At 39.5% G+C, this 24432-nt stretch overlaps 1 protein-coding gene across 8 annotated transcripts in view; it reads left to right on the top strand.

Annotated features, from left to right (window-relative positions):
• The window catches only part of fat1a (FAT atypical cadherin 1a), a 183803-nt gene that overhangs the window by 76838 nt on the left and 82533 nt on the right, over positions 1 to 24432 (top strand). For all 8 annotated transcript variants that reach the window (XM_073064547.1, XM_073064549.1, XM_073064552.1 and 5 more), the window contains exon 4: positions 11625 to 11686. In XM_073064547.1, the coding sequence (XP_072920648.1) occupies positions 11625 to 11686 (62 nt within the window). The remainder of the gene's footprint in view (positions 1 to 11624; positions 11687 to 24432) is intronic.

Genomic DNA, 24432 nt, shown 5'->3' with positions numbered 1-24432 from the left:
AGTGGTACTGGACAATAACTGTGACAAAGGATAGGGTAACACCAGGGAACAGCCAGCTGCACCTGAGACTTCACTCTGGCCCTGTCCAACCTGATGTTCGGCTACCAGACAAAAAACAATGCAGAAAGCTTTGTTGGAAAAAACATTGTCTTGCCACTGAGTTTCACGAGACATCGATCCCTGTTTCTTGGACTCATCCTTGGCTTCCTTACTTTCGTCGGGATTAACGTGTCCAAATCAGATCTTGTATCTAAATCAGTTATTGGAGATGCTAGAAGGAAATCTTGCATTGATAATAAAATACATAAAATCTATTTTGAAGTAGCATTTCATGAGAAAATTTACAAAAATGATGTAAATTGATGTTCAATTGATACACTTAATGTCAGAGAAATGTATAGAATATACATTCTGAAATTCTGTCTCTTGCAAACATCCATGAAAACAGAGGAGTGCCCCAAAGAATGAATGACAGTTAAACGTTAGAACCCCAAAGTACATCCCCAGCTCCCCCCTCCCACGCACAAGCATCAGCAAAGCAACAACCTCCCCCCCCATGTTAATATGTTAAAAAAATCAGAATTACTTAGCTTTTTACTTTCAGAGCTTCCAGCTCTCTACATATGGTCCATGGTTTTATTGTCACTTTACTAACACTTTTATTGCTTTCAATGATTCCTCGGAGAACCATGATTAATGTAGCTATAGGCTATAACGGCCGGTCAGTCACTTCACATCCTCTGTTCAGCTTTCTTCTGTGCTCTTTTTGTTTACAACAATGATTTGAAATCTGCAGATTGCTCAGTAAATTGTTCAGGAAATGGTTTCAACTCCCCAACAACTTCCCTGGCTTCCTGTAGTAGAAGGAAATGCAGGCAATAAGGAAACAGAGGTTGAGACCAACATAATAGTATCAGGTTGATTGGTTAGGTGATAAACTGCAGTATACTGTTATTACATAGAAAAACGTTGCTACACAGCTGCAGAAATATTTGTCTTAGTTTGGCTGAATTTGTTCTTTTTTTGGTTAACCCATTCACTTCTGGCTATATGGTTTGATGATGACTCGCAGTTCTAGAGCATGTTACTGCCCAGTTCAGTACATTTTGTGAAATTGTACTCCTGGCATGGAGCTTAGTTGCTATGAATAGGTATTGTGAGCATCGAGGTCAGTCAGCACTGCAGGATTTGCTGTCTCAGTAGCTAGCCCTGCAGGGGTTCTCATGAACTAAAGTAAATGCATGGAAAATCCTATTAGGCTCACTGACATCCATGCCTGATTTCCCACTACATGCTCTTGGTAAATAAAACACTATGCCAACAATACAAACTCATAATGTTAACAGCACAGTATGAGTATAAAGTACAGCAACTGATAACAATAATAACTCAGGCCGAACTGAAAAACCACCTTTAAGTTTTCCAGGCAGAGTGAGTACTTTTTGGAGTTTCTAGAATTAAGTGTCACATATGCAATATATTTCGAGTTTTAGGAAAATTTATATCCCTTTAGTAAAAGAAGCAAAGGAGGCATTTATTGTATATGTTATATTCCCCGTTGTACTAATACAGGACAATGCATTGATTAGAAAATATTGCAAGCCCTGTTTCTCAAGAAATTTTTTGTGTAATTTCTTTCACTTATTGAAGAGACTTTAAGAAAATAGAATAATGGTGAAGATGATGACAGTACAAGCTTGCATGTTAGATTTCGGCTTGTCCTCAGAACATTCCAGAACATGGAAATGTGCCATTATTATAATATATGTTAATTGGAATTTATATTATAGTCTCCTTCAGTGCCAATAATGGGCACAATCCCTGTCATAAGGAGCCCATTGAGATTGAAGTGATTAATTCATCACAGTGTTGTAAAGTATATCTGTAGGCAACAGGAGCCCATTCTGAGAAGATATTTCTTATGTCCAACATTCAACGTTTCAAAATCCCAAAAATATAACAGAGAAGGTATTAAAGCAGCTGTGTTTATTGACAGTGCAGAAGGTTTTCGATATTGTCAGCAACCCCATCTGCATCTGCAATGTGTTGATGATCATCGGAGGCAATAGTACCAAAGACCATGACCAGAAAGAAACAAGCTGTGAAGTTCTACAGAAATTTCAGCCAATGAGCACTCGATGGAGAGGTCACAAAAAGAAGTCTTAAAAGTCATACATAGTTTGTAGCCATCCTGTTACTTAAAAGTCAAATCAGTTGATTATAGCACCTGAAATATTTAACTTTACTGGAATTCATAATAGACTTAACATAATGCATACAATTTAAACTCTTGACATTAACCCTTAATGAAGCAATGTGAATGTTCAAAATTTTATATGCTAGTGGATTTAACATTCAGTCGGTACCATTTGAAGGGAGTTTAGCTGAAGTAAGGGATCGTTCTAAAATTCTTATGTGACCTACAATGTCTAAGTGTAGTAACAATATTGCAGCAGCAATATGTAATATTACTGACTTAAGAATGTTCTGAGATATGTCACAAAGAAGAAAGGGTGTGGAAAATGGGTGAAGTTAAAAGGGATGATTAAAGGCAGAGTCAGGAACACTGGAAGTGGAAGGAGAACCGGAGTCTTGGGGAGAGAACAGCACAGGACAATGCACAATGTTGTGCCGACCTTTTAACCTACTCCATGGTCAGTCTTGCCTTTCCCTCCTACATCGCCCATAACCCTCCATTTCTCTTTCATCCATGTGCCTATTGAAGAGTATCATAAATGTCCTTACAGTATTAGCCTTGTGTGTCTTTGCTTTTTTTTTGTAAAAATGGTGCATAATTTATGATAATTTATGTTCTGCTTGTGAATGTTCTGTGTAGGATGCTGTGAGCGTATGATGCTGCTATAAGTCTTTCATTGCACCTGGGCTTATGACAATCAACTAGACTTTGAAGACATGGAGAGGTGTAGAGCGCCCTGTTGTCTCTGCATCTCCAGCAAATTGACTTGTGTAGCTGAGGGCAGGAAGTGAGTGCAGGTGGACAGATGACAGAGAGAAGATGCAAGGCAGCGATGACAGCACTCTCTGTACACTTGTTTTAGTTTTTCCTTATGTTAGAATATGCAAATCAAAAAGCTGTTTAGGTCACAATCACTTTTACTGGTTTCGTACTAATTTATTTCTGGGTTAGTCATTCCTGCAGCATTTACTGTACATTTTCCTTCAGGAATTAATGTGAGATGACAGGTTCCATCTTAACATTTAAAGCTAGGCCGAGCTTGTAGTGTGCATTGATAAATTTTGAAATAAATATCTGTGTGGGGCTGCTTTGGTACTTAAAAACTGTCAAGTAAGTGGTTGGTTCATGTTTTCAAATATGCAGCTTCTTTCAGTACATCAAGGTGTACAATCTATTAATTTGCTACTTCTGGTTACCTTCATCTAACATTTCCTTGGCTTTGTCATATGCCTACAGATTATTTGTTCAAAACAATCTAAGCAGGCAAGATAATAAATAAATAATAGTTTCAATTATATTTTTGTTTGTTGCTCATTTCTACCTTTTAATGACTATTTTGTGTATTAGTTTTAGCTGCTTACAAAATGAAATATGAAACCCTAGTATATTATTATTGTTTTTAAACTGAATTGTTTGAATGTCCCTGAAAATATTGTGCTTCAGGGAAACACATGATAAAAATCTGTATATTTGGCTGTCCCAGTATCTGCTGTTGCTCTCAATATTGTGGCAAATCAGATGCAGCTAGGCTACTTCTGTAAATGCAGAACAGATGTTAGGAGAAAAAAATATTTTAACATGAATACACATTCTCTTTAAAGCCAGTGCCTGGTACCTTTTGAACATTTTGCCAGCATTTAGTTGCTGTGGCTACTGGCTGCACCATAACAACATTACAGGCTTATCGAATGCTATAAAGAAACCCATGTTTTCTTTTTCCAGATAATAAAATAAACAGGATTCCTTCCACAGGGCAGTTATATTTTTAATGATCTGCTAAAGCATTAAGCTAGAGACATTATACTTCAAATCCTTTCCAACAAAAAAATTCATCTATGCAAATCAGAATACTACTCTGGTTTGCAGAATCCACAAAATACTTTTCTGTTTTGGCAATCTTTTCCTAGTTTGAACTGAAAGTCAGGGTAAAATCTATATTATGTCTGGGATAAAGCATTATAAAGATGATTGACTTCATTCATAAAATCCTGGAGAAGAAATAGATCAAGGTTGACTAAAATAATGAAGTCAAAATTGATTGGGGTACGACTTCTTTCTTTCCTGATGGCTAAAATAGTGCATTAATTAGTAATTTACTTCCTTATGGGGTGCACAGAGTTTAAATGATTATAATTGCTTATTGATTTGCTGTAAAGCATTTAATTCAGTTCTACAAACAGCATTGTTGCAAATGAGTGTTTAGCTTTTCAATTTTCAAGTAGCAAGAACCAGCAATGTTTAGAAGAGCCAAGCACATTTTTTTGTATGAATGCCTAGTTACATTATTCTGATGCACTAAAAGTCTAGAGTGAACACAGTTAAATGTAGGTGAAGGCATTTCCTCAGCTGTGTCAGCCAATGTTAGGGTGAGATATTATGGTCATTATACAGTTCTTGGTCATGAATGCAACCTGCCTTATGTATTGTTTCATGTACTGCTTCATTTCTTGAGGATTTTTAAATTTAACATTGTGTAATTAGCAGAACCATAAACGATTCTGCTGATGCTGGAAGTTTTGAGTATATTGAAATCCTTCAGGATGTTGTGTGTGTGGTGCAATTAACATCCTATTTTATGGAAGGAAGGCCATTGATGAAACAGTGGGAAAAAGATTGGCCTGAGGAGGATACAGACATGTGTTACATTGACCTTCAACTGTTGCAACCATCTTCTACAAGGATAAATGGCAGCCATATTTGTGTTTCCCTCTGAATGTCCATGTCTGCAGATTTGCAAGGAATGCCTGCTGCCACACTTGTGAAAAGCCGTTTTCTCTCAACAAAGAATCAATTCTTTGATTCACACTTGGACCAAAAGTATGATGAAGTCTAGAGCTGAGTACTCTGGTGAAATTCAAAATAAAAATTGTGTAAATGTCACAGTGACAGTCGGCATTACTGTGGATGATTGAGAGTAGATAAATTGGTTGGTTGTTAGCTGGATTAGATTTGTCTTCGCTCTTGTGAACAGGATAGTTTTCCATTTTGTTGGGTGGTTACCAGTATTTTTTTTTTTTTTTTAACTTTTTTTATTGTTTTCAAATAGTTACTAAATAAAAGTGTATGAGAAAAAAAAATGTTACCCAGCCCCCCTCCCCTTAACCCCTCCCCCCTAACATCCCTAAAAAAAAGAAAGAGAAAAAAAAGGAATGCCTGGATATTGGAAGATCCCCACACACTCCACGGAGTTCGTAATAACTTTGGTGTATGCATTTATTTCTTTCCCCAAGTAACCAATTATTTCATCTTCGGAGCACCTATATATTTAATCCTGTCTTTTGTAAATAAGGGCGCCAAATTTTCAAAAATGTTTCATATTTATTTCTTAAATTGTAAGTGATTTTTTCAAGTGGAATACAGCCATAAATTTCGTTCTTCCAACGATCTATACTTAGATATGTATCCGATTTCCAAGTCACTGCAATAGCTTTTTTGGCTACTGCCAATGCAATTTTTATAAATTCTTTCTGATATTTATTCAATCTGGATATCGGTTTTATCCCTTCAATATTACCTAGTAAAAGTAATGTTGGGTTGTGTGGAAGTTGTATTCCAATGATTTGTTCCAGTAAAACTCTTAAATTTGTCCAAAAAGGTTGAATTTTGGAGCAAGACCAAGTAGAATGTAAAAAAGTACCAATTTCTTGGTTACATCGAAAACACTGATCAGATAGATTTGGGTTTAATTTGTTTATTTTTTGTGGTGTAATATATAGTTGATGTAAAAAATTGTATTGCACTAATCTTAATCGAACGTTTATTGTATTTGTCATACTCTCAAGACATAGTCTTGACCAGTTACCAGTATTGAAACTGTATTGCATCAGCTTGGGTCAAAGTTCAGCTGCTTCTAGCACGCAGGTCTTCAGAAGTATAGCCAGAGTGCACAACCAGTGTTATTTGCCATTCTTCATATTATGTGGAGTGTTTCAAATTAGCTGTAGGCTGGCCTTTGTAATTATGGGGGTCTCAGTAGAAAGCCTAGATGAAACAGCCACTTGAAATTCCTGGTAGGTTAAGCTACCTTTTCATTGGTTCTTCAGCCCACGATATTTTGGAATTTGTAAAGAGACATAATGTTCTTAAAAGATGCAACTACAAGTAACAATTTAAAGGCAGACAGCAATGAAAAAATTTCAGTTAGCCAAGATCAAATATAACCAGGGAGACTACAGTGGTTTTAGTTGGAGAGAATGCTTTTGAGTTTCAGTGAAGATGTGTTAGGATGATGTATTTGCCTGTAAGTAGTACATTTGCATTTGTGTAAATTTGATTGTTTGCATTGTTGAGGAATTGTCTCTTCATTGCTAGTATAAAATGCCGATAGAGCAATTCCAGATGGTTGATTTTGGTTTTTGCTTCAGTATTGCTTTGCTAATCTAACCATTTTTTCTGCTACTGCTTTATTGAGTAATTTGCTTAGATGGGGCTTCTGGGTTATGTATGTTGTTATGTTGATGGGTAAACCTCGTTTAACAGATGGCCATAATAAAACATCATTATTTCTACCTCTCAGTGATAGCATTGAAGCTTTATGTAAATAAATGGCTGATTGATTAGCTACAATACTAATTGCAGACAGCTGTAGATGTAGCAGTTTGTTGGATTCAGTGCCTACTTTTATAATGTTGCTGCTTACATTGACATAGACGCAGGAAATTTCCAGTTTTGCATAACCATGAGCTAGTGACCAATAATGGAAGCGTTCAGCATTCAGCAGGTCAGGCAGTCCCATTGGACGGGAAAACTCTTAATGGACTTGCAATATTTACTCTCTATCTCTCCCGCTAACATTGCTTGACTTGTTGAGTGTGATCTGTATTATTTCAGACTTTCAGCACCTCTACTTTTTCTCTTCCTAATTGTTTCAGCGAGAAATTGGGATTGAGTGTATGTCACTTTGTTTTGGATATGTTTATACTATAGATCACCTTTTCTGAAAAGTTGTGTATTTTTTTAAGCCTTAACTGCTCCAGACATCCAGTGAACAAACTTGCTCTTCGAACTATTGATCTTTTTTGATCGAGTCCTTTAATCTGAATTTAAAAGAGCTGTTTTTGTATTTTATTTTGGTTCAGTACACTGACAAACCATTAACTGCTGCTGGTTCTACCTCTTGTTTAAACCCATCAGTCCTACTGAGCAAAGACCGTCAACAGCAGATCCTTCCTCTCCCAGGGATGAGGTTTCGAGTTTTTGTAGCTCTGGGCTTTTGCTAGGATGGGTTTGCTAGTCCCATGCTAAACCCTCCTCCTTTTGCAGCCAGGCTTGGGACTGTCCATGGCAGAGATTTCTATCTCTTAGCTGACCATTATTTCACCTGATGTTATGGATATTCTTCCAATAAGCTGATAAATGTATCCTAAGTTCCCACTACCTAATAAATTATCCCAGTGGCTTGCATCTCAAGTAACTTTGACAACCAAGTCCAGCTCTGGGTCTTCACGTGTGGCTTAGCTACTAAGCCCAGTGGAACTGTTTCTAACAACAGGAGAAGGGGCAAAGGTGGGTTACTGTCAAATGGCGCTCGTCAGTTGTGGTTGACAGCTCATCTAGGAGAAGGAATACTCTGATCTCAAACCTCCACTGCCTTGTGACTAAACCCAGTCATGATGATGCTTTGAGAGTAAGTCTCAAGGAAAATGTGGAACTGGAGTCCTTCAGGCTGTCCTACAGTGGGTTCAACACTGGCTGTAATGTCACTTGTGCCAAACTGTATTGGTCTCTGCCGTTCCTTTGCATTCATCAGCTGCATGGAAAAGGGAGCCTACTACGTGAGCACCAGCTATTGTACTGCCCTGGCTTGAAACATAGATAAGCATTCATGGTGGATCCCAACCAACGTAAGGCCTCAGTCTTGGTTCTGTTCCACAGTCCATAAGATGAAAAAAATATGGAGAGTTCTCTAATCACAAGCAAAAGAAAATCTGCAGATGCTGGAAATCCAACCAACACACCCAAAATGCTGGAGGAACTCAGCAGGCCAGGCAGCATCTATGGACAAGAGTACAACCGACTTCTCGGGCTGAGAGTCCTGCTGAAGTGTTTCGGCCTGAAATGTTGACAGTTTACATTTTTCCGTACATGCTGCCTGCCCTGCTGAGTTCCTCCAGCATCTCTTGTGTGTTGCTTGGAGAGTTCTCCCACAGGAATCCTAGCTTGCCAGATTTAAATTCAACTTGTATTTTAAATATAATCTGATATTTTTGATATTTTACATATTGGATTATTCCTTTGACCTAGATGAATATAATTTAGGACATTAAGTATGAAGCAAATAAAAACAATGTAACTTTTCCGCTCCTGATGCAAGTAGCATTGCTTACCATGAAGTCATATTTTGAATTTGGATTATTTACATCACCTAATAATACTTCTGACAGTTGCTTATAGTATTTTTCCTAGCAACCAAGTTTAAGTAGTTCTGATTTACCTTGGACTAACTGAAGCAGTAACAGCCAAACAAGGGAGATTTGGGTTCTGAAGTCACTGCTATCCTTCAAGATGCCTTCTGATTATCAGTTGGGAAAATATTAAGGGAAAAGTGACAGACTGTTAGCAGTATAATTACATTAACAATTTTCAGTTCCTCTTAATTTAGCATTTTAAGATATGTATTGACACTGTTTGTAATTTGGAAGGATAACAGAACTGGAAGTGCTCTCAGTTGTCCCAGCTGGTATTGGAGAAAATAGATCTAAACCACATAATTAATATTTTATTAAGGGACAAGGAACATTTGATTGGGAAACACCATTTGACTGGGAAGCAAGAAACTTGGCTTCTTCTGTCAAGCTTGCCCCACCTGTTTAAGAGACATTGGGTTTCTTTTAGAATAGTTCTGGACACCCACACAATGGTTAGTATCTTCTCTCAATATCCCTTATACCTCATTCCTTTGCTTCATTCTTTTTGCTTTCCTGTACATCCTTTTCGATACTTTTTGAAGTGCAGTGACCAAAATAGACATGCAATCCTTTAAGACTAGTCTGCCAGTGTTTTATAATTCCTTAGTATTACATTTGTGAAGTTAATAATTCAGTTTTCTGGCAGTCGACTCAACTTTTTTTTAATAACTATTTCCCAGTATCAGCTTGGCAATGAAAGTAGTTAGTCCAATTCTGCTTAGAGCTTTTTCACCATGCTATCCTTGTTTTGTTTGAACTTAATATTGGCAAATGTAAGCTATATTGTATTAATTTCCTTTTTGTCTTTCCAATTTCATATCTTGATTAAATCCTTCCAAAATCTGTTAATGATATCTGTGTAAAACTTAATTTTCCATTGTATGTGTACATCCTCTGTGATTACCGCAGTTTTCACTGATTTCTGGAATTGTTACTCACAGGGCCAATTGTACGTAGGTACACTTGAGAATGGCAGTCTACCATTGTGTACCTCGATCTTGGCAATCCTCTAGTACTCGTGCATTTCAGGAGGTAGAGACCTTTTCTGCAGTCTACTGTATACTTGACACCAGAACTACAGATCTTTGCATAATACTTGCGTTTCACCACTTATGCTTTATTAGCTGGTTTATTTAATGAAATATTGCTTATTGGGGAAACTTAAAAATAATTTATTTTCTGAAATATGTGTAATACCCCTGGCTGATTTTGGAGCAATATAAATATATAAAACTCTTAGCCTGTATAAATACAAATTTGCTGCATATCATTGTGATGAAATCATGGAGAAACAAATATTAATTTTATCCTTGAAACCTAACAAGTGGGGAAGAATTATTTTTAATATGTGCTTATTTCAACCAACATTCAATTAATTTTCAGAAACTGCTATTATTTTCAGTAGTCTTCAGAGCAGTCATAACTTTGGAAACATCATTAAAAGGTGCATGTTTCTGTATACTTTAAAACTTTGTTTTGGTGTTGTGCCAAGAATTTTCTATTGTAAACAAATTTTTATTGCTTATGGTCCCCAAAGTATGCCCCTAATATACTTCGATTTGCAAATATTTTGATTTGCATCTGTGGAATGTGAAACCATGGGTTTCTAGTTGCTAACAAGTGCTAGTGTCTTTCATGCAGCATTATTACAATGTTCATGAATTCACAAGTAATGGAGCTAGACATATAGTTTAATGGTCTTGTATTTCTAGCTTTTAAAAAAACTTATAGAAGTTAATTTTTGTTTACTATTGATATTAAAGTCTTAGTAAGCCATGTTATGCAGCGATACAGCAATCAGCTGCTCCATAGACTTGATGAATTTCTGAATGTTTAATCTCATAGTAAAATAACAAAACACCAAATATGATGCTGGTGAAGAGAACTTGGACTCCAAATGTGTTAGTTATTCTCAGACAGATCTGGTCAAGCAAAAACACAGAAGTTATACCATTCTACACACTTCCCATTTCAGAGTTGTTTGTACAGCTTACTGTACAATATTCTTGAAGAACAAAGAGTGCTTGTTAGTTCATATGACCAGTTTGCTGTTCTATGCAAACTGTTGGAATTGTGAAGACTAACATGCAAGTAAATTGCTTAAAATTAGCATTTAATATATCACAAAAGAAACTGATCGTAAGAGTGATGACCTGCTCCTCAAAACACTTCTGGATAAATGTAGCCCCATCTCAGTTTGGAAGTATATTATTTTTTAATTCCATTTTGTTAATCAATATACACAGAATATGATGGATGAGGCAAAGGCAGTATTTAGTGTCCACTTTTAATTGCCCGAGCTGAAGAGATCATTACGCTAGGTCTGAGGGCACTTGAGTTAACCACTTTACGATAGCTCTAAAGCACATATTGGCCAGATAATATACAAATAACAAACTTGCTTGGAGAACATTTGGTTTTTAGGATATTGGGTTTCAAATACAATGCAGCAGTTTTGTGGGTGCCATTATGAAATTTAAGGTTTCATTTCATTACTTGAATTTAAATCCTTTTGGCTCCGAATCAATAGTCCAGGCCACTTGGTGCTGTTGCAGCAACCTCACCAGGTTGTGTTCTACCTCAACATTGGGTAGACTCATTAATGCTAAAAGTGTTAATTTCAACAACGCTCTCAGCATGATGCTCCTGGGAGATATCCTTGACCACCAAAAATGCAATGAGTGCATGCATTGCTTCTTATTTCATGCTAGCATGAAGCTAGACAATATTCTAAAGGTGTTTGTAACAAACTGCTGTGTGAACTGAATGGTTATGTGAGAGGAGCGCATCATGCTGTATATACTGAAGCAACTTGCAATTGAGAGTTTTTTTCTGCTGAATATTGATGTTTATGCCTTAATAATAGCTCTATTGCTCAATATTGCTCTGTTGTTGAATTCATTTTAATAGGAATTTCTAACATTAAAATTAAATTAATCTGAAATAATTTATTATTCTTACAATAAGATTTTCTTAAAAACTTTGCAGAGATTCTGTAATGGGTCTGTTTGGATTTGCAGGACTGATTACAACAACATCACGAAAACTAGACCGGGAACAACAAGCAGAACACATCCTTGAGGTCAGCTGAGTTTATTTCATTAATGATTTTCAAATTATAATGTTTATTATCGGTCTTATTAAAATTAAAACAAAATACCTTTGGATATTGATGTGGCTAAATCTAATGTTAACGTGGATGTGCTCTATGTTGTTGAACACTTCTTATTGGATGTGGTACATGGGATCCAGAGTTCTGTGTCAGCAGTATGTGCCTCATTTTAGCATCATTAGACAGTGCTGACGACTAATCAGATACATGTTTCTGAAAGGAGCATGAATGTAGGTCGCATTCTTGGCATGAAGATGTGAAATCCTCTTGATTTTTTTTTGCAGAATATTTGTTTCAGATGGAGGTATTAAAAATAAGTTTTATAAAGAGCTCTCATAGAAGATTTCATCTAAAATTTCAATGTGGGGCAAATGTCAGATATATAGTTTCAATGGAGATCTGAGGAAAATATTTTAACAAAAATTAACTTGTGTAGTATTTTTATTCATCTTGCCTTTTCTCTGCCTTCCAACTCCTCTGACGATGGCCTTAGTGTAGAGTTTGACAATTGTAATTATTATGGGTTATGAATGACATGTGATGTGAGAGATAGGCTGAAAAGCCTCATTAATGGTTATGTCATTAGTAGTACTCAAGGTGTAATTGAAATTTTACATAATTTTCATGCACATTTTAAAATTGCTGTTTAACTGAATTTCATTTTCTATTCAACAGTTACAAGGATTCACTTGTTAATGTTGAGAAAACACTAATATTCTCAATGAATCTTGATAATTTACTTCATTTCTTAGAACATGCCTTGGCCCAGATTGTTTAGAACTGGCACAAAGCAGAAATAGTCCTTACTGTTCTTTGTTTGAAATAATGAGAGGAGGGAAAGAAAGATTAAATAAAAGGAAGCATATTACCTAGATGTTGAGATGTTATAAAGCTCTGAGAATTGGAGGGATTTAGGAGTCCTTGATAATTCACAAAAGGATGACATGCAGGTATAGCGAGTAATTAGGAAAAGTGAGCAGAATCCTATATTGGTATTCTTCTGTAATTATATGAGGTATGTATGGCATCCGTTAGTCTCGCAAGGCCATGGATCTGCACCTGGAAAGTCTTCTCCAGGGCGCAGGCCTGGGCAAGGTTGTATGGGAGCCGGCTGTTGCCCAAGCAGCAAGTCTCCCCTTTCCATGCCACCAATGTTGTCCAAGGGAAGGGCAAGGGCCGATACAGCTTGGCACCAGTGTCGTCGCATGAGTTGCTAGAACAAGGTTGAAGACAACTTTGGACTGTGTTAGGGACTCCAGCTCTGGATTTGTCCTCAGGGTTTACTCCCGAAGCCTTTCCCATGAGTGTGTATGGCCGCAAGGCAGTGGAGGTTTGAAATCAGAGTTTTCCCTCTCTTAGGTGGACTGCCTTCCCAGGCTGACGAGCTCCATCTACCTGATGGAGTATATGAGGTACTACTGAGACTACAATGGGAGTACAGTGCACAGTATTTGTCTCTTTATTTAAGTAGGATGATTGAAAGACAGAAAAAGTTCAGACAATGTTTTCTAGACCAATATCTGGAATGGGTGGGTTGTTTTGAGAGGAGAGATTGGACAGACCAGGCTAGAATCTGAGTGAGTTTAGAAAAAATGAAAAAAGGGACTTTTTGACTGAAACATTTAAGATCTTGAGAGGACTTGGCAAGTGGATGTAATGAGATTTACTTTTTGTGAGAAATCTATAAATGTGATTTCCTTTAGAAATAAGAGATTACCAAACTAAGACAGATGTGACAATTATTTCTGAGTGTCAGAAATCTTTGCTTCTAATGCTTTTGAAGTATACAGTTCCAGAGTCTTCAAATATGTTCATGTCAGAGATAGATAGAGTGTTGGTAGGTAAAGGAGAGATGGGTGTTGAAGTTGCATTCAAATCAGCTGTGATGTGATGAAATGGTGGAGAACATTCAAAGGGCCATGTTCATTACTATCTTATTGGCTGTTTAGCAGTGAACAGCAATGTATTGTTGAGTCTCCAGTATTGTGCTTTCATATAGACTTGCCATGATTTGTGTTTTTTGCATTTTGACAAAAGAGAAATTATAATTTATTGCAATTCAGTAGCACCCAGGCCACACTCTTTAGGCATTGCTGAAGTTGAGTGAAGTTAAAAAAGCTAGATGTGCATGTGTTGGGGGGAGAATATGTAAACAAGGGGAAGTCAATGGTTCTGGTCATCAGATCCATACAGGGTTGGAGTTGAAACAAATTTTGAAAACTCAGTGGAAAAGAGAACAGAACAGATATTTTCTGTTGGGAGGAAGACAAAAGATTAATCCAAGCACATGATAAAAAATAGGGGCAGGAGTTGTTTCACCATTTAATATGATCAAGATTGATCTTTTGCCTCAATACTATTTTGTTACTTCCTCCACATATCCTTGACAGTTTTGAATTTAGAAATCTATCAACTACCATAAGAATACTCAATCCCCAAAAACCTTCTGTGGTAGAAAATTCCACAAGTTTACCAACTTTTTCTGCATCTCAGTCCTGGATGTTTTACCCATATCATGAAGGTGTGGCCCTTCGATCTGGACACACAACAAGTAGGATCATTGAACCTCATCTAGCCCTGTCAGAATTTTGCATGCTTCAATGAGAGCTCTTCTCACTTTTCTAAACATTGGTCTAAATGCCACAATCTCTCTTCCTTTGACAATTCTGTCATCCTTGAATTGGTCAGGTGGGCCTTTGCTACAATCATCTATAGCATCAGCTATCTAAAGTGATAGGAATGCAAAGAAGATTTCAATGTGAGAACACATCTGGCCAGGTGGAAGAGGTATTATGGTGAGGTAGGGTTAGCTGTGCCTCTATTTAATGAAGAAATGTGTTTCCCAGGTTACTCTGAAATTATAAGTGTTCGAATGTTCAGAGTGAAAATGAGGAGCCTAGGACATAGAAACTCTTTAAGAAAGCAAATAGAAGAAGGCATTGGACAAAAATTAAATGAAGGTGGGAGTACATTGGAGAAAGGGAAACGGGAGGCAGTGTTGCCTTTTTCTTCCATTTTGAAAGTATATTGATTATTAAGAATGTGGTGGAGAGTGATGCTTAATGTCCTTCAGGTACATGTTTCTGTGAATGTTTCATAATTATCTATAATCCTATAATGTCATGTATGGCGTTAGATGATCTGATTGTTCTTTCAATGAAACATTTATTTAAGCAGCGAGTAATTTACTGGCTTTGTGCATGCTGAGGTGCTTACTTGACGAGAATAATTGAGTAAGATTTTTTTTGTCATTTTCTAATAATGAACTCCTCATATGGTTAAAGCAGTGTTGTCTTTATAAATATCAGCTCTCAATGGGAATCAGCGGCATTCCAGGTGGGATATTTCCAAAGACTTGCCTGCCTCTGAGGAAAGAAGCTTCATGTTTGTTGGAACGTTGAGAATTGCATTTGAAAATAACAATGATTACAAAGGGTGATATCAGTTTGATTGTTTCATAAACCTGCTGTGTAAAGTTGTTCATGACATAATTGCCTAGATAACTAAAAGATGAAAGATAAGGCAGTAGATGTTGTTTCCGTGGACGTCAGGAAGGTATTTGACTAAGTAGGTTGGTTCAGAATGTTAAGTTGCATGAGAATCAAGTAGAGATAGCTAATTGGATCCAAAATTGGCTTGGTGATAGGAGGTTGAAGGTAAGTGGAAGGTAGGTGTTTGGAATACTGCGAGCAGTAGTGTACTGCTGTGATGAGTGCTGGGGCCCTTGTTATTTATGATATATATTAGCAGCTTGGATGTGAATGTAGGAGGAATGATCCATGTTTGCAAATAACTTAGAAGTTGGTGGTGTTGGTAGCAAAGATGTTGTCTAAGGCTGCAGTGGGGACTAGATCAGGTGGAATGTTAGGCAGAGTGTTGGCAGATGGAATTTAATTACAAAAATGCAAAGTGATGTGATTTGGGAAATCAAGTAGGCGTAGTACATATATGGTAAGTGACTAGTTATGGAGCATTAATGGGCAGGGGCACTTTAGCTATAGTTCTATAGTTCCATGAAAGTGGCAATGTAATTGGATAGTGTGGTGAAGAAGTCTTGACTTGTGTTTCCCTTCATGGTTCGAGACAGAATATTAAAGTTGGGATATTGATTAATGTGCATTTGGAATGCTGTGGTTGCCACACAATAAAGAATGATGTAGTTGCACTGGAGCCAGTGCAGAGGCAATTTACCAGGATGTTGCCTGGAAATTTTAGTTATGGGGAGACGCTGGAAAGGCTGAGTTTGTTTCCATGCAGCAAAGGAGGCTGAGACACTAGCTGATGGAGGTACATTTTATAATGCATGGATAGGATATATAGGCAGAATCGTCGTTCATAGTTGGGGTATCAAAAACAACAGGGATAGGTTTAATTTGAGAGGGAAGAGTCTCAAAGGAGACTTGTGTGAATGTTTTATTCACACAGAGTGGTTCATTTCTAGAATTATGCATCCAAAGGAGGTTGTGGAGTCAGATACAATCACTGTGTTTGGAAGACATTTAGTCAGCACTTAAACAGGCAAGGCATAGAAAAATAGAAATCTAATGTGGGAAATGGGCTTATTGTAGATGGCAAAGAGGTTGGCATGGACATGGCAGGCCGTGGAGCCTATACCTTATTTTAAATTCAATGGCATTTTTCAGATGAAAGTTGGCAGCTAAGCATAAAAGTCAATGAAGACCGAAACAAGGCATCCTCATACCATACCATAACAGAGTATTTTGTTAATTATTAGGCCATGTCCACCTATTTGATGAGCCTTTCACAAAACAGGACTGCAAAAATGCAGCCAGTGTGGGCCAGCTGAATTTGGGGAAACTTTGTTTAGGTGCTGCTCAGAAAGATTGCTAGAGGTTCCCAACAAACGAGAATGGAGATAGCTGATTGCAAAGCTGGGAGCTATAGACTGGATTATTCTAAGTTTATTGCAGCGCAGAAGGGCACTGCTTGCCACCTTCCATTCATTCAATAAATCTAAGCCCAGTATAAGACCATCAGACATGGGGGCAGAATTAGACCTCTTGTCCAATCGAGTCTGCTCCGCCATTCCATCATAGATAATTTATTATCCCTCTCAACCCCATTCTCTTTCCTTCTCTCCGTAAGCTTTAATGCCCTAACTAATCAGGAACCCATCAACCTCTGCTTTAAGTATACTCAATGTCTTGGCCTCAAGAGCCATCCGTGGCAATGAATTCCATAGATTCCCCACCCTCTGGCTAAAGAAATTCCTCCTCATCCCTGTTCTAAATGGATATCCCTCTACTTTGAGGCCATGGCCTCTCTCACCCAGTATATGAAACATCCCCTCATCATCCATTCTGCCTAGGCCTTTCAATATTCAGTAGGTTTCAATGAGATCCCCGCTTATTCTTGTAAACTCCAGCAAATACAAGCTGAGAGCCATTAACCTCTCCTCATGTTTAACCTTTCATTCCCAGAATCATTCTTGTGAACCTCCTGGACCCTTTCCAATGTCAGCTCATCTTTTCTTAGCCTAGATAAGGGTCTCAAAACTGACCAATGTCTTATACAACCTCAGCAACACACTTATTCCTTCTACCAAAGTGCATAATTATACACTTCCTTACACTGTATTCAAATTGCCACTTCAATGCCCTTTCTCCCAATTGGTGCAAATTGTTCTATAGACTCCCTGCTTCCTCAACACTACCTGCCCCTGCACCCATCCGTGTTTCATCCTCAAGCGTGGCCGCAGTTTCATTATCAAAATTGTTGACACATAACATGAAACAAAGAGGTCGTAAGACCAACCCCTGCAGAGCACCATTTGTCAATGGCAGCCAACCGGAATAGGCCCCCTTTGTTCTGACCCTTTGCCTCCTGCCAGTCAGTCAATCTTCCATCCACGCCAGTATCTTTCATGAAATACCATGGAGTCTTATTAAGCACCCTCGTGTGGCACCTTGCCAAAAGCCTCCTGAAAATCCAAGTAAACAACATCCACTGACTCTCCTGTTATTTCCTCAATGAGTTCCAACAGATTTGTCAGGAAAGATTTCCCTTTAAGGAAACCGTGCTGACTTTGGCGTTTTTTATCACATGCACCCGAGTACCCCAAAACCTCACCAATAATAATGGACTCCATCATCTTCCCCACCACTAAAGTTAGGCTAATTTCCTTCCTACTGCCTCCTTCCCATCTTAAAGAGTGGAGTGACATTTGCAATTCTCCACCCCTCCAGAACCATTCCAGAATCTAGTGATTCTTGGAAGATCATTACTAATGCCCCCACAATCTCTTCACCTGCCTCTTTCAAAACACTGGTGTGTAGTCCATATGGTCCAGATCACTTATCTACCTTCAGACCTTTCAGCTTCCCAATTACCTTTTTAGTAATAGCAATTACACTCCCTTCTGCCCCCTGACACTCTTGAATTTCTGGCATACTGCTGGTATCTTCTACGGTGAAGACTGACACAAAATATTTAAATTATTTTGCCATTTCTTTGCCCCCATTACTATCTTTCCAGCGTCATTTTCTAGTGATCCAATGTCCACTCTTGCCTCTCTTTTACGCTTAATATATCTAAACACTAGATATCATCTTTGATATTTTTGGCCAGCTTACCATCATTTATCATCTTTTCTCTGCTTCTGGTTTTCCTAATTGCCTTCAGTTTTTTTTTTAAAAAAGCATCCAAGTCCTCCAACTTCACACTATGTTTTTGCTATATTGTATGACCTCTCTTTTGCTTTTTTGCTGTTTTTGACTTCCCTCGTCAGCCATGGTTGCCTCATCCTCCCTTTAGTATGCTTTTTCATCTTTGGGATTTATCTATCCTCTGCGTTCCAAATTGTCCCCAGAAACTCCAGCCATTGCTCCTCTGCCATCATCCCTGTTAGTGTCCCCTTTGAATCAACTTTGACAGCTCCCCTCTCATACCTCTGTAACTCCCTTTACTCCACTATAATACTGATACATCTGACTTTATCATCTTCCTTTCAAACTACAAGGTGAGTTATAAACTGCAGTAATCATAATATCATTCCCTAATAAAATTTGGTTCATTACACAACACCTGCTCCACAATTTCTTTTACCCTAATAGGCTCAGCTATAAGTTGCTCTAAAAGCCATCTTATAGGCATTCGATATATTCCCTCTCTTGGGATCCAATATCAACTTGGTCAGAGCCAACAACCTGTCTCTGAATGTGAACAAAAGAGATGCTTGTTGACTTCAAGAGGGCACGGAGCGACCACTCTCCGCTGAACATCAACGGCTCCTCAGTAGAGATCGTTAAGATCACCAAATTTCTTGGTGTTCACCTGGTCCCTCAACACCAGCTCCATAGCAAAGAAAGCCCAGCAGTGTCTCTACTTTCTGCAAAGGCTGAGGAAACTCCATCTCCCACCCCCCATCCTCACCACATTCTACAGAGGTTGTGTTGAGAGCGTCCTGAGCAGCTACATCACTGCCTGGTTCGGAAATTGCACCATCTCAGGTCGCAAGACCCTGCAGCGATAGTGAGGTCAGCTGAGAAGATCATCGGGGTATCTCTTCCTGCCATCACGGACATTTACACTACACGCTGCATCCGCAAAGCAAACAGCATTATGAAGGACCCCATGCACCCCTCATACAAACTCTTCTCCCTCTTGTCATCTGGGAAAAGGCACCAAAGCATTCGGGCTCTCACGACCAGATTATGTAACAGTTTCTTCCCCCAAGCTATCAGACTCCTCAATACCCAGAGCCTGGACTGACACCTTACTGCCCTATTGTCTTGTTTATTATTTATTGTAATGCTTGCACTGTTTTGTGCACTTTATGTAGTCCTGGGTAGGTCTGTAGTCTAGTGTAGTTCTTTTCTGTGTTGTTTTTATGTAGTTCAGTGTAGTTTTTGTACTGTTTCATGTAGCACCATGGTCCTGAAAAATGTTGTCTCGTTTTTACTGTGTACTGTACCAGCAGTTATGGTCGAAATGAGAATAAAAAGTGACTTGACTTGACTTGATATTGAATTCCCCCATGGCTATCTTAACATTTCCCTTATTATCTATACCTTTTCTATTTCCTGTTGTAATTTATATCGCACATCTTGGCTACTGTTTGGGGGGCCTGTATATAACCCTCATCAGTGTCTGTTTGCTCTTACAGTTTCTTGACTCTATCCTAGGGAATTTATATTTTGATCCTCTGTCACCTCTTGCTAAGGATTTTATTTTATTTTTTACTAACAGAGCCATCCCACTACATCTGACTTGCCTGCCTGTCCTTTTAATACAAGGTATATCCTTGGATGTTAAACTCTCAATTCTGATCATCTTTCAGCCACGTCTCCGTGATGCCCACAACATCGTACCTGCCAATCTCTAACTGGGCTACAAGAATATTTACCTTCATGTATTCAAGTCTAACCTATTCAGTCCTCTATACATCACCCTTTTTTGATTTCACCTGATGTTACATTTCACCTCATCCCACTCTCTGCAATCTTGCTTATCATCTGCCTGTCCTTCCTCACAGTCACACTCACACTCCATCGACTTGTGTACAACTGCCCCAACCTTGGCCTTATCACTCCCATTCCCATACCCCTGCCAACTAAAACCTTCCCAACAGCTCGAGCAAACCTGTTCACAAGGATATTGGTCATCTCAGGTTCCGGTGTAACCTGTCCTCCTTGTACAGGTCAAATCTTCCCCAGAAGGGATCCCAGTGATCCAGGAATCTGAAACTCAGCCTCTGTACCGGTTCCTCAGCCACTCATTCATCTGTACTATCATCCTATTCCTAAACTGAATAACGTGGCACTGGGAGTAATCCAGAGATTACTACCTTGGAGGTCTTGGTTTTCAGCCTTTTCCCTAACTTCCTTTACTCACTGCACCGGACCTCAGCCCCCTTCATACCTACGTCATTAGTACAAATGTGCACCACAACCTCTGGCTGCTCACCCTTCCTCCTGTGAATCTTCTGCAGCCACTGTGAGATATCCTGGACCCTAGCAGCTGGGAGGAAATACACCACACTGGCTTCCATTTTATGGCCTCAGAATCTAATGTCCAAGAAAGAGAACTATCTCAGACTTCATGCTCAGCAGTTTTGCATAAGTATTGTACCCTCTTTCAATACGCCCCAGCAGGTTATTGTTTGAAAGTTTGGCATGATGTTGCAGTAAACCTTGCCGAATGCATTATTTCATAGTTTCCCTTGAGTTATCTGAGCTAGGGCACAGTTTGAGTTCATTAATCCTTTGATTATTAGGAAGAAACCATCATATTTTCTTTCTTGTTGCTTAATTATTAGTTCATTCTTCACATTACTTTTATGTGGTCATTAGTCAGGGTAAGATTAAAGTTGGTTGTCATGCTCTGTTTTTAAAAAAAATGCATGAAAGGAGAGAATATGAAAGGATCAGTGAAAAAGTTTTTAAAAAACTAGGTTGGCAAGAAGCAACTGAAACTAAATTTTCAAGGAAAATAAAATTAATATTTTTCATGCATCATTAAAAAAGAAAGAACTGCCATAGGACATGGGAGCAGAATTAGGCCATTCAGCCCATCGAGTCTGCTCCACCAGTCCATCTTGGCTGATCCCAGATCCCACTCAACCCCATATACCTGCCGTCTCATCATATCCTTTGATGCCTTGGCCAATCAGGAAGTGATCAACTTCTGCCTTAAATATACCCATGGACTTGGTCTTTACCGCAGTCCATGGGTATATTTAAGGCAGAGCATTCCACAAATTCACTGCATTGTGACTTAAAAAAATTCTCCTTGCCTCTATTTAAAAAGTTTACCCCTCAATTTTGAGGCTGTGCCCTCTAGTTCTGGATACTCCCTCTCCACGTCTACATTATCTAGTCCTTTCAACATTTGATAGGTTTCAGTGCAATTCCCCCCTGCATTCTTCTAAATTCCAGTGAGTACAGGTGCAAAGCTGCCAAACACTCCTCAATCACAGAATCATCCTCGTGAACCTTCTTTGGACTCTCTCCAATGACAACACATCCTTTCTGAGATATGGGGCTCAAAACTGTTAACAGTACTCCAAGTGCGGCCTGACTAGTGTCTTATAAAGGCGCAGCATTATCTCCTTGTTTTTATATTCTATTCCCCTTGAAATAAGTGGTAACATTGCATTTGCCTTCTTTACCACAGACTCAATCTGGAAATTAACCTTCTGGGAGTCTTGCACGAGGACTCCTAACTCCCTCTGGACCTCTGATGTTTTGGTATTCTTCCCATTTAGATAATGTTCCTTTTATCAAAATTGTTGGGCTTGAAATTCTGCCCTGTGTTCGTTTAGGAAGAGAGACAACCAACACCGGAATATTACAAAACTTGGGTTTATTGCAGAATCCGTAACTGGTACAGCGAATCGACGGAGTCGCTGGAGAAGGCGCGTTCCGACCTCCCCTTACAATCTGCTCTTATTTATATCCATTTTCCCCCCAGCACAACCCCTCGCTACATATTAGGTAATATCGGGCACTTGTGTCCATCTTATTGGCCCGCAGCCATATGCTCACGAGTTACCTGTTTCTTTTGTTTACTGAATCGCGTGACACTGGTAGTTTCGATGTAGCGGGGTCCCCAGCTTCGCTCCCCCCTCCCTCTCATTACGTGAGCCACTCCTGACCTGTAATGGCAGTCTCGAATTAACCCTAACATTAACCCTAACACTCCCTCCCTTGGCCTCCCAGAGGCCACACCCCTTACAAGCTTTTCCGCGGCTGCCGGGATCAGGCAGGGAGGTGAGCGTCCCCCGGCACTCTTTGGCGTGTCCTCCCTATTTGCTTATCCTGATTTGTCCGACCTAGGGTCACAAAATATGGGTAGGGGTTCCCTAAACATCCGCAATTTTTACAAGTAGCATGCAACATTTCAGAAAACTTATTCAAGAACAAATTCACAATCCCCCCCTTGCCATGGTCCATTTCAGTCCGTGTCCTCCCATAGCGCGTCCGCTTTCCGGGAGGGCCGTGTCCTCCCCTTCCACCGGGAACAAGGGTGCCTGGTACGCCGGTGGAGGTCCATCCTTTCCGGTCAAGGCTCGATCTATAGTCCCGCAACAACAACCACACGTAATAAAGATAGCAATTGAAATAAACAGTCCTAGAGCCGACTGTCCCAGAAACGCTCCCCACTTACCAAAGGTCTTATTTAGCCAGTAGAAAATGATGCCAGTTATTGTCCCCCTCCCTTCTTACCTTTTAATGCCCTGTTGGAGACCTCGGTGACAGGGTATGGACCATGCCACCGTTTTCCGTTCCAGGTGAGCTTCCCCGGGCCTCGGAGGAACACTTCCACTCCTACCTTGATGGTGTCCGACCCCTGTGGCTGCTCACTGTTAAGATTATTGAACTCGCACAGTCATCAATTTTACCATATTTCTAAAAACTCTCATATACTCTGTTACTCAACACACAAATGTCTGAGTTTTGGTAACTCGAAATTGAAGTGCTCCATGGCTCCCTAGTACACAGAGAGGATCAAATATGGGACGGTCGCCTTTCAAAATCTGACCTTCGTGTGGGAGATTTCTCCTCTTAACAACCAGTCTAAGGTAGGCGCCGTCAATATCCCCGTGCACTAAGGTGTACCGCGGAACACTTTCTCTTCTCCTCCTCACTCCTGAGACTTTTATGCTCATCGTGGGCGGCGGGTACCCTCACTCAGAAGACTTTTCCACGGGCGGAGGATCTTCCTAAAAACAGATAAGAGTTAGTACTTACCAGTCACGATTCTGCACCGGGAATGATCTCTCCCAGGGTAATTTGGGGTTGGTGAGGATCCGTCAACAGACAAGATCTAACTCAGTGATTTAACTATCTAGTGGAAGTCTTCGATATAACAGGCACTTCCTGACCTTAGTCGAGCTTGCGGCCGCAAGTTGTCTGCTGTCGGACCCGCCAGCCTGTGTTGTCTCTCCCTCCCCACGTCGGGGTCACCAAATGTTGGGCTTGAAATTCTGCCCTGTGTTCGTTTAGGAAGAGAGACAACCAACACCGGAATATTACAAAACTTGGGTTTATTGCAGAATCCGTAACTGGTACAGCGAATCGACGGAGTCGCTGGAGAAGGCGCGTTCCGACCTCCCCTTACAATCTGCTCTTATTTATATCCATTTTCCCCCCAGCACAACCCCCCGCTACATATTAGGTAATATCGGGCACTTGTGTCCATCTTATTGGCCCGCAGCCATATGCTCACGAGTTACCTGTTTCTTTTGTTTACTGAATCGCGTGACACTGGTAGTTTCGATGTAGCGGGGTCCCCAGTTTCGCTCTCCCCTCCCTCTCATTACGTGAGCCACTCCTGACCTGTAATGGCAGTCTCGAATTAACCCTAACATTAACCCTAACAAAATGCATTATCATACATGTTCCAGCACTGTATTCCATCTGCCACATTTTTGCCCTTTCTTCTGATTTGTCTAAGCCCAGCTACAATTGCACTGTTTCCTTAGCACTATCTACCCCTCCATCTATCTTCATATCATCTGCAATCTTTGCCACAAAGCCATCAATTCTGCTATGTAAATCATTGATAAACTATGTGAAAAGTAGCAGTCCCAATACTAACCCCTGATGAACACAACTAGTTACTGGCAGCCAACCAGTAAAGGCCCAATTTATTCTTATTCATAGCCTCCTGCCTGCCTGTCAGCCATTCCTCTATCCATGCCAGTATCTTTCATGTAACACCATAGGATTTTATCTTGTTTAGCAGCCTGATGG

This window comes from Hemitrygon akajei, chromosome 13 (genome assembly GCF_048418815.1).
Source record: "Hemitrygon akajei chromosome 13, sHemAka1.3, whole genome shotgun sequence".
Lineage (NCBI taxonomy): Eukaryota > Metazoa > Chordata > Chondrichthyes > Myliobatiformes > Dasyatidae > Hemitrygon > Hemitrygon akajei.
The sequence above is the reverse complement of the archived record's forward strand: the minus strand, read 5'-3'. Positions and strand labels throughout refer to the sequence as shown.